The sequence below is a fragment of the Achroia grisella genome, unplaced genomic scaffold (assembly GCF_030625045.1).
Source record: "Achroia grisella isolate CSIRO2021 unplaced genomic scaffold, CSIRO_AGI_Agris_v1 utg511, whole genome shotgun sequence".
In the NCBI taxonomy this organism is placed as follows: domain Eukaryota; kingdom Metazoa; phylum Arthropoda; class Insecta; order Lepidoptera; family Pyralidae; genus Achroia; species Achroia grisella.
The window spans coordinates 3,012,983-3,024,618 of record NW_026712905.1 but is presented as its reverse complement, the minus strand read 5'-3'; the positions used below and the strand labels follow the sequence as shown (position 1 = coordinate 3,024,618).

Sequence of the window (11,636 nt, the reverse complement as noted above, 5' to 3'; positions counted from 1 at the left end):
TTTCTATGACATATTAAATACATTTCCAATGAAATACTCGCCTTCTCAAACGCAGTATGCGTCTGGTATCACAAGTAACCACGACTATAGATTGACTGTAAAGTCGTGACTACTAAATTAGTTTGTTCATTTGGCAAAGTTCATAAATATGGCATAAATAAATAGGTACTTAAACTATAAGAGGAACTTGATAAAATAATATATTTTCGTAGTTGATCATTTGGTAACTTACAATTAATAATAATTTGTTTTTGAAAAGATATTTAACTAAACTACGTACCATTAGTAAATAAAACCATAATTCGCTTTTTTTTTACAAAAAATCGCAATGTTTTCTTTACCTACAAATATATTAACAACGGTTAATAATAACGATAAGACATAAAATAGTCTTATAGCAAAATTATGTCAGTAAAAATTAGTATAAAAGTGGAAAAAGAAATGCATGTTTATAAAGATACTACAAAATTAAGACTAGCGACAATTTGTGTCTCAATGACTAGTTTAGCGAACAATTGCATGGTAATATCACATGTGTATTGTACAATAATATCAAAGAAAATGATAATTAAATTCGATAGCGATAGAAAACGGAACATCATTGCACAGATTTATATTATTAGCATCATACGTATAACAAGGTCCGTATAAAACTGTAGAAAAAGAAAATTAATTGCAGAAAAACAATAAAAAAGTTAAAATTAACGTAACTAACTTAAACTAAATTACATACAATTAAAATTTACATACAATACAATCGAACTATTCGTATCCATCGAATTCAGTTTTTTTACAGCCATTACAAGTACGCTGCGTTTAATGATAGCATTATTTTTGGCTTCGAGTCATCTCTTCCAATTCGGTCAAGAATTTTAGGATCGTCACGAAGGTATTCTTATAAAAATAGGCTATCCCCGCTGCTCTCATCAAATTTCTATCTTTAATAAATAACGTTAAGGCTTAAAATTAATTATACGTCTACGCATTTAATCTTCTGTACCAGTTATCCACTGGAGATATTTAAAGGACCTCGACTGGATCGGAGTACCGCGTGCCTCCCCCCACAAGCGAGCTTGTGGAATTGCCGAATGCTCTCTGAAAATAAAGTAATAAACATTGTATTTCGAAATTCAATTAATTATAACCGCAGTGGATTCTATGAATTTTTCTTTATATTATTACGACTCGAAAAATATACCAAAATTATAATTATGTTATGTGTACAATTTATTTTAGCCATAATTATTATTTCTTTGGCTTACAATAATGCTAGACATTGAAAAGTGTAATTAAAATCAATATTGTCATTGAATTATTGAATACTGGCCATACTTAATAATATTTCTAAGTAATACTTCTGAATACTTATATTGTATATATATGAATGCTATAAAGTAATCATGACATGTAATTATAGCTGTGACTACATATATTTTAAAATTATTTTAAACATCCAACTAATGTTGGCAAAGTATAAAACTGAAAACATCATTTCAAAGTATACCTGCTTGACCAGTTAACTTTTCAACAGGCATCATTACGAAATTATCCAAAATTTAATCTTAAGCAGCAATTCATATTGTTTATTTATTAATTAACAATGGCTCGTTATTTCAGTCTATTTAAAGTGTTTAATATAATCAGAATAATCACTGTAGTACATGAATATTTTTTTAGTACTATTATAACAAATAAACCTGCAATTTACATACCTAGGTTCAGCTGAAGCACGAGCATGGGTGTGATAGCCGGGCACGTTGGGATTGTGGTAACTCTTAGCTGATGGCGTCGGCACTAAGGTGTGTGTCTGTACGGGTGGGTGCTCCGCTGGTATTGGCGAGTTATAGATATTTGGATTATATCTGTCTACTGAAACACCTCTTGGTCTTTCAGGAATAGCAGCTTCCACATTAGTTCCATAAGAACTTAAAGGACGGCCTCTTCCTAGAGTATTAGTTTTTGGAAACTCTTGAGATCCAACATATTCAGATTCAAAACTTCTTTCCCGCCATGAACGTGGTCGTAATGTTTGGCTCCATGTTGGCGTAGGTGTATAAGCAGATGGAGTTTTTCCATACTTTGGATCCTCTTCCCACGGAGGCTGTACAGATATCTCGGTGGTCTGTCTATCTTGAACTTGGGTTGTTTTCTCTGTGAATTCTCTTAACTCTTTACGCCATTCGTGTTCTACTGCCTGTGTTGGCTCGTTATTATCATAATAATACTGGGGCGATGGATCTGGTTGAGGTTGGAACTTTGTTTCGCCTGGTATATAAGTAGATTCTGGCACTGTAATATAACGTCTTTCATATTCGCTGTAATATGTCTTTCTTCCAGGAATTTTTGGAGGTTCTGCACCAATATTCACATGTCTCACAAATGACTGATTAGGTGCAGGTGGTATATATGACGTAGGAGCAGTTTTAGCGAATTTATTCGACGGTGCGGGTTGCCAAGCAGGTTTTGCATCAACGGTATATGAATTCGATAGTGGAGGAGGTTGGAAATAATTTTGACTAGATGTATCTGCTACATAGCTTGAATCTTGCTCCCACGGAGGAGGTACATAAGATGATGAGTATTGCTGAGTTGATGTTTGATAATTATCTGAGGAATCCTTGGACAAAAACGAGTACTGATTAGACTGAGTATTAATACTAGGTAAACTATCAACATTACTACTTGCCCAGTTAGTGGGTTTAGGTACATAGTTTTGCTGATACGTATTAGTAGATCTGTCTTGTATAACAGTTTCTGTGTATGAAGGTTGATATTGAGGTTGCGGTTGAGACTGAGGCTGAACCAGTATTTGAGGTTGTGATTGGCCCCACGGTTGGGTATATGGAGCAGCCGGTGTAACATTATTATAGAGCACATTTTCTTTATGGCTTTGTTGATACCATTGTTGGTTTGTTATTTTGCTGGGTTTTACATTGCTAACATTAATAACTTCAGATTGCGGACCTTGAGACAATTGCCTTTGTTGATCATAAGTTTGATTGGAATATTGATAAGCATTTTGGTAAATGTCCGTAGAAGGTATTTGACGTTCTACACTTAGTCTATCCAAAAGCAAACTATGGCGTCTTTCAGATGTAGAATCAGGAACATAAGCAGGTTGATATGGTCTAGCAGGTTGAGGAGAGGTTTCAATTCTTTCTCTGTTAGGTGCAAAGTATGTTTTGACTGTGGGAACACCTTGCTGTGTTAGCAGTTCATAGCTATGATCTAATGTCTTTGTAGTACGATTTACTGTAACAATGTTTTCAATTCTATTATATTCTGTCTGTGTACTTACAGGTCCAATCGGCTGTTGATTAAAACTTTTAATAATTTCAGTATTTTCTGTATGTGATTTTGAAATAACATCGCCAGATGCTCCAATGGGCTTGATTTCAATTTCTTCAACTTTATCAAGAGGAATAGACGGTTCCCGTAGTGGGACTTTTTGTTCTGGTTGATCTGGTTTAGATGTAGGCTGTTCAGGCTGTGGCGATGGTTGCTGTAACTGAGCCGCTAACTGTTCTGGTATTTGTGTCTTTATTTCAGACTTCTCTTCTTTAGGTTCTAATTTTACATCTTCTTTAGAAGTAGTAGTGGTCTCTTTTGGTGGATTTTCTTTAATGACTTCTTCTTTTTCTGATTCATATTCTTCTTCAGTATATTCTGATTCTTCGTTTTCCTCTTTCACTTCCTTAGTTTCCTTAGCAAAGACTTTGTCTTCCACTACTCTCTTTTCCTCAATTTTTTCTTCTTTATCTTCTGCTTCTTCATATTCTTCTTCAACTTCTTCATCCTCTTCTTCTACGTCTGGCTTTTGAGGAGTCTGTTCCTTTTTGACAATTTTGACAGCAACAGTCTCTTCCTCCTCTTCTTCTTGTTCAACAACCTTCGATTCAGATTTATTTTCTACTTTTGATTGTTCAATTATCTCTTCTTCCTCTTCTTCTTCTTCCTGCTCTTCTACGGGTTTCGACGTTGGTGGCTTCTTTATAATTACTGGTTCAGATTCCTCAATTTCTTCCTCTTCTTCTTCTTCTTCCTCTGATTCTTCCTTTTGTACAACTACAACTTTTTTTGTAGTAGTTGTTGAAGTTTCTTCTTTTTTCACAATGGTTTCTTTTTGCCCGTTTTCAACTACTGGTGTCTCCTTTACAACTGTTTTAATTACTTTCTTAGGCTCTTCATTACTTGTTTCTTTGACTTCCTGGACTACCACATTACTTTCTTCTTCTTGATCCTCTTCCACCTCCTCCTCCTCTTCTTCTTCTATTTCATCTTCGGTTTCCTGTTTTGGTATGATTCTTTTTTCGGTTTTTGTTTTAATTTCTGTTTTTCCATCAATGGTCGTTTTCGTTGTAGTTATTTTAACTTCCTCCACAGTACCATCGGGTAAAATTGTTTTATTCACTTCAACTTTTGTTTCAGTCTTAGCTGCCGACTTCTTTGTTGGCAATTTTACAGTCAAATCGGCCTCTATATTTGCGTCACCATTCTGTTCACCATTTTCAACTTTTTGTTCCTTTTTGACTTGCTTCTTAACGACTTTTACTTCTCTCTGAAATAGAAAAAAATAACTAATTTAATAAATAAATATAAAAAAATTTTGTTACTATTTAAATAATAAATTATTGTAAAATTTTAATAGAATTAAGTTTTAATATAAATAGTTTTATGAACTCACTATGTTAAAAATAGTTATTCTATTTATATTTCTTTAATGCTGTATATTAAGTACGTATAGCAGATTATGTAAACAGATATATAAATATACATATAATAAGTATACAGTAATTTTAAGTGAACCTGTTCATCTGAAGATGCCGCTTCATCTTCAACAGGCTTTGATACTAATGACGGAGGTATAGAACTTGTGTCTGTTATAGGCTGAATAATAAAGTCCCCATTAATAATTTCTAATTTTTTATTGGACGTCAAGTCATTGTCTTCTTTGCTCTCTGTATACGAGCTTAGCGGTGTATTACCTATACTATTATTTATTTTTGTCGGAACTTGACAAAATTCAGCTTCATAACTAATTTCGGGTAGCAAAGGCAATGTATATTGATCCGTACCATAACTCAGTCTTCGTGACGTATCGTTATTGCTTGATGGTGTATTATATTCATACATAGTTGCAGGTCTAATTTGATTGGAATTATTTGTTTGTGAATAATAAGGCATACTTGATTCTATCTTTTCTGGTATTATATTTTTTCCATTCTGTGATGGAGTAGGTACTTTCTGTACTATTGGATTTCTAGATTGATCAGGATTACTTCTTGTTCGTAATAAAGACTTTGGATTAGCTGGTAAGTTGATCGTCGGAAAGACTTGAACCGGCAAGCAATTAAAGTTAGGGACAGCTATCGGAGTAGATGGCATTGGTGGTGACTGAAATTGTTGTATCGGTACTTCAGGTACTCCTTGATTCATAGCGTTCCTCATTAATCTTTTAGCCATCCGTTCTGATTTGATTTCGGAAAGATCTAGTCCGCCAGGCGTATAAGTGAATGGTTTACGTTCCCGGCTCATCGCGCCATGCAAAGCTGACGGTGGATTCATTGTGCTGAAATATATTTTCTCACATTATTTATCAAGTTAATTCATGGATAATATTAAAACTATCATAATGCTGGAATCATTGAACGCGATTTGGCATTTTGACAAGCGGTAAAAAATAGATATTATGAGATACTCACGAGGACCGATGTTAACAGCAAACAAAATATATTTACTTCCTGTGTTGCAATAATTTAGAGTTTTCTCGTGTTTATTGGTACACACATATATATTTGTCACTTTAAACGCACTTGTAGATCAATTTTCACATCACTGGTTTCATGTAGAGTGGTTTCACTTTTTTTTGGCGGAACATGCAGATATTAATCTGGACGCAGCGGTTAAATATAGCGCGGTAGTAAATGAGCCGGTACATTTGAATACGGGAGGTGGTGCGCGCGGTCGGCGCGTGCGCCGCCTGCCGCCTACTGCCGTCTACGCCGCTCCGCCATGTATTTTGGTCGCGACCCCAATATCAGCGGGCGCCTAGTCTACGATTTGTCTTGAGCGAATCGTCAAAACAACAGTGTGCACTTCCGACACCTTTGCATTGTCATTTATTAAAATTTTACCCTAAGTTTACCTTCACTTAATCTTTACTTATTAGATTAATGTAACATTATTTATTGTGAATAAATGAAATACCATGTTCAAGTTTATAAAATCTAAAGAAAGTTTTAAAAAGAATTTTTTACATAAATTAAACGTTTTCAATTAATTTTCTTATAAATTTATTTTACTAATCTTGCTAACGTTAATATTTTTTACGCTTTATCTGTTTTCTTAGAAATTGTCATTAAAGTTAAAGACTTAGGGACAGCTTCAGCTAAGAGAGTATATTTTACTCCTGGAAGCAACATACGGCATATATAAACTTTATAATCTTTATAATCTTTTGTAAATCTCTTAAACCGTTATCTTACTATTTTTATTTTGAATGTTTAATTGCTTGAAAATAATAAGATCATCATTTTAAATCATTGTTATTTCTTACAGAAATATTTTTTTAAATTCTCTAATATTACTTGAAAAACTCTTAACTACACCGTCTTCCAATCGGCTATTTCATACATTTGTGCTAAATTTTCTAAATCCAATGTTATTTCTAAATAACGTAACGAAATACTGAAATTTGACTAAACTCTTGTAATGAAACGAGAGTTAAATTCATTCCATTATCAATCTTAATATTCGAATATAAACACCATCTTTTCACTATACGCGGAGTAAACATTGCTTATATCCGGCTTGTATTAATACTTAATTCCATCTTAAGAACCGCATCTCATCCAGTCAGTGCCGAAACAAAATATTTGTTTAAGAGGAGCTTTAACTAGAGATTTACAGTCGACATCGGAGCTCGTCCAAATATCATCCAGCTATTACTGTTGGCTCGACACCAAAACATTCTGATTCGATATTGCTCACATCCACCAAAATGGCTGATATTACGATATGTTACATTACATTCGTACCCACCATTCCTTATTGCGCACATATGCACGTATATAATTTATTGTTTTTGTATGGCGAAATTACTGACGATTTCAGATATCAATAAATTTGTATAGCCAGTGAAATATGTACAAACAGAGTGTAAGTAATAAAGTTTACTCTACAGGTAGCCAAGAAATGTTTTTAAATTGAATATTACAAATTATTTTTAAAAAAAAAATTATTAAAACTTTCACTGTGGCAGAGTTAACTGCATGGGTAACTCTGTCTAAACTAGTTCAAGACAAGCTTGCTTCGTGGTGAATAAGTAAGTGAAAATACAGGGCACAGGCTAAGATGTTATGTCTTAGTACTCCGGAATGACAACTGTAAGTTGTACTGGCATCACATGATAACGTAATGGTGTGGTGTTTTTCATATATATAAAGTATACAGTTAAAGAAAAAAAAATTAAGTGAGCGACAGCACGTCATATTACTTCAAATAATTGAAAAGTTAAAACAGCTAAAAGATTACTTACGCACTGTTACATCTTCACTGAAGATAAGTACCTACTTTTATAAATGTACTACACAGCAAGGAACTCAGCTATATTCCAACACATGACACTCCAATAGATACCTACTTCATGCACTATTCTGTTATATATTTTACGTTTAAGACCTCCAAGGTACACCATGACCCGCGGACCACAGGTTAAGGAAAACAGTTTTTTTTTATGGATGATAATGGAATGGTCCACCCGTCTGCTTAACGGTTTACGCTGGTGACGCACCAGCGAAGGATGATAAGATGAGCATGAGGTTAGGTCAGTTAGCCCATCGTAACCAATTCACCAAGAATTTATCACGATGGTTTCCAGGGGAAACCGCGTGGACGTTAACCTGACTGTACCATACATTGATAGTAATAAGATCATCAGTCCACATTACTAACAATCCTCTTTCACCCCAAGAATAACCGTTCGATTCCTCGCACAATGCACACATTTGTATTAATGAGTATGATTATATTGTTCTGGGTATTTTCTATCTATATTCTGTAGGTATTTACAAAAAATGTATTTGAGTATTTATATCACTTCTCTTGTAGTGAAAGCTCTGCTTAGCTTGAGACTATATGGCGCTGTGTTTTTACAGGATTGCCCAGTATTATTACTATCACAGATAACATAGTATTACATATTATTATTATGAATATCAACTCGATATCTTATTTTCTCAAAGGAAAATTTCTTTCAAACTTGAGAAAAAGGTACAAACAAGAGATCCCAATATACTTCCGATTTTCATTTCATTCTGGTCCTACATCCTCACTAAACCGGCGACTTAGTTGTAAGTATCTATATATCGGAATCTTTAAAACCCTATATACAGCGGGAATGTTATTAGAGTTGATTACTTTGGAATCTATTTATCCTCTCACTCCGTGTTAAGACATCCGCTGTAGGAATTACTTTAATCCAAGTCTTTTATGAAAAATATAATCATGATAATTTTTCAAAGATATTTTCCCATAGATATGATATGTCACAGAAACAAATTTCTAAGTAATCTCGTATCATCTGTCATTTTGATGAATCTTTCCAGTAAAATTTATTTACTAATATAATTTATACCTGTCGCAATATAATGATTATTAACATTTATGAAAAGCCCCTGTAGACATTATTTTTGGTAATAGAATGTTGCATGTTTTGTTAGATTTTTTTCCCTCCGTTGCAACCCAATATCTTCTCAAGTACATAAATTAGTTAAGACAGTCGGTAGTATTAAAACAAGATAAAGGCAAGATGAAAGAATTGATGCATGAAAATTCATTTTATACAAACTCAAACAAGAAGTTAACAACTAAAAGCATATTTTCCACTTTGTAATAAAAATGAAGATACAAAAGAACATTAAGAAAAACATCTTGCAAAAACTTACTGACTGTGTGAAAACTTTATGTTAAAATTGTTATTTTCATTTAAAATATATACTTAGCAAGTAGGTAACACAGTGGCTTAAAGTTAATATTATAAGGCATAATATTTTTAAATTAGATTCATTTATTTAAATATTAATAGAAGTAACAGTCCGCCAATAATACGAGTCTATCGATCTAAATATCAGAACCCTTCCAGTAATCGTTGAGAATACACATAAATAAATAAATAATCCTGGACAAATTATAAAGCGCCATCTAATCACAAAGTAAGCAGTACCAATAAATTAAATACATTATTGTAAATATATACACATTATTTACCTACATAGAAAAAACAAACACTGACTGATACAAATAGATTACTGTCGTTTGTACTACGCGAGGATTGAACTTATGACCATTGAAAAGTAAAAACAGTGTAGTTATACATTACGAATGATTACAGATGAGAATATGAAAAAATACTGTAATATTGTTATTTATAAACTGTTCGATACCAGTGGTATGCCCTGGCTTTCTTAGCCCGGGTTGTCGTCCTTATTCTAATTTCTTATTAGTAGTCTTGTATAATATCATTATATACTACGTATGTCACTACATATATCTGGCCACTGGTGGGTGTATAAATTTTCTTATAATATGTAATACCTTTCATTGTGTTGCTGTTGCTTTCCAAATTACGTAAAGACACCATAGTATACTATGGTGTCTTTACGTCATATGGCTGACCCATTTGTTACGTCAGCAGACTTACTTTGAGAATCATATCTTTACTTAGTTTCTGTCGAATCTCTGTAATCCTGATCATATTACTTAAAGCAATTTGGAGCATTCCGAGGTTGATTGCTTTCTATGTGACTTATAATATAAGAATTAGATCTGCAGTTAGAATCTCCGCACCATCGGTCACACAAAAAACAGGGACTAGTTATAGTCTTGTCTTTAATAATTGAGGTATATGTGTGATGAGAATGTGATGAAATTTCAGATATGATATAGCCAACCCAATCCATTCTCTTTATCTATCGATCTTTTATTAAGGCATTAATGGATAGCGACACAAAATAAAGATAAAAATTTGAGCATCAATACTATGTAGTAGCATATATATTATAAAAAACAAAGTGTGTCTGACTATATTATGTAAAAAACAGATAATGTTGCGGAGATCAGTTAATTAGTCCTAAAACAGTTAGAAGAAAACTTCATTGTAAATAGTTGAAGAATAATTATTACGAGGCACGATTTTTAAATACGTAGCTTGTAACAGAAGAAGAGAATGTTTTGGTTACGCTTATATATGTCAAATCAACAAGAATTATAACAACATTATAATGGCACTAAAACACTAGTAATTGACAAACTGCGATTAATAAAATTATTTTAAAAAATGCCTAAAAAATTTATTTTAAAAAATTGGCGAAAATGTAACGTAGGTTAAAGTCCAGACGAAGTACTTACATGTAACGCAACATCGTTATATTTCGTTGTTTGTGCCTTTTTTCTTTATTTATTATTTATAAGGGTTTTTTCATTATTTATTATTTACTGGATGTTTACTTAATCTATGAGTTTTACTGTAACGGCCCTCGGATAAAGGAATTGGCCGGTTACCCGGCAGCTGTCTTCGAATTCGAGACCTGCTGAGTACTGGCTCAATAATTTATAAGCAGATTCGCCTCTAAATAGGGCTGTCACTTTCTAATACAAAAACAGATTATTTACGTAAGAAAATTGTAACAGGGTCGAAACTGTTGATGAAAATAATGTATTGTAAAAATATATAAAAGTTGCTACATAACAACGCCAATTATTGAGGATCTCACTACTTACGGTATAGAGATAAGAATCAACTTGCATACTAATTCTGTAAGTTCGCAACTGTGTCTGCCTGTTTGTTACAATTTTACTTCTAAATGGCGGAGCGAATCTTAATAAAATTCAACATGACGATAGATCGTATCACGAGGTAGTACATAGACTATCTATTAATCTGGAATGGGTGAAATATGGGATGAAAGTTAATACAGACGAAGTCACGGATAACAGCCAGTATTCTTATAAACAAAACGAGAGTTTTAATAATAGTGCGTTACTGTATGTTTGTATGTCAATGGATCACCTAAAAACGGGTGCGTCAGTTTTATTGATGGACCTAAATATACTTTATAAATACATTCGCTTCTCACAACCATTATAAAGGTCGGTATGAAATATAACATACATTTATATCTGAATACCAGTTTGATTGAAAAATGTACAAACAAATGGAAAGTATAAAATTAAAAAGCCTTTCTCGCGATTGCATAACCAACATTGCTTACACCAATGTATAGTATATAATAGTGATATTTTAAAAAGGAAACATCGATTAAAACGTATCCACTGCATTAAAAGCTCTGTAATGCCTCAGGATGTAACTACCTATTAATAGACTCGTACTTAATTAGTAACTTATTGCCGTGAATCTATTCACATCGTTTTTTCCCAATTTTCATCTGAAAAACAAATTTTTTTATCGGCCAATTTTATTAAGATTTTTTTGTTTGGATTAAGCAGAACACGTGTATGAAGTTGAATTCACGTAACGCTTACGCTATCTAAGGAAGGCATTTTCAGTACTAATAATAGCCCAGAATAATTCACAGCGCACTATCTAATTACAAGCTAAGCATAGCTTGTGTTATGGG

The 11,636-nt window shown here is 33.1% G+C and overlaps 1 protein-coding gene across 3 annotated transcripts in view; it reads right to left on the bottom strand.

Moving 5' to 3' along the window:
• Positions 1 to 286: 286 nt before the first annotated feature.
• LOC131846619 (FK506-binding protein 5-like) overlaps positions 287 to 11,636 on the bottom strand; it is a 54,840-nt gene continuing 43,490 nt past the window's right edge. Inside the window, exons 1-5 of one of the 3 annotated variants that reach the window (XM_059195966.1) lie at positions 5,703 to 6,016; positions 4,807 to 5,569; positions 3,299 to 4,558; positions 1,713 to 2,617; positions 287 to 1,095 (exon numbers count right to left, since the gene is read on the bottom strand). In XM_059195966.1, coding sequence (XP_059051949.1) covers positions 987 to 1,095; positions 1,713 to 2,617; positions 3,299 to 4,558; positions 4,807 to 5,565 — 3,033 coding nt within the window. In that variant the 5' untranslated portion in view covers positions 5,566 to 5,569; positions 5,703 to 6,016 and the 3' untranslated portion in view covers positions 287 to 986. Of the gene's footprint in view, positions 1,096 to 1,712; positions 4,559 to 4,806; positions 5,570 to 5,702; positions 6,018 to 11,636 lie in introns of those variants that run through there. The other 2 variants (XM_059195965.1, XM_059195967.1) reach the window with 2 other exon arrangements.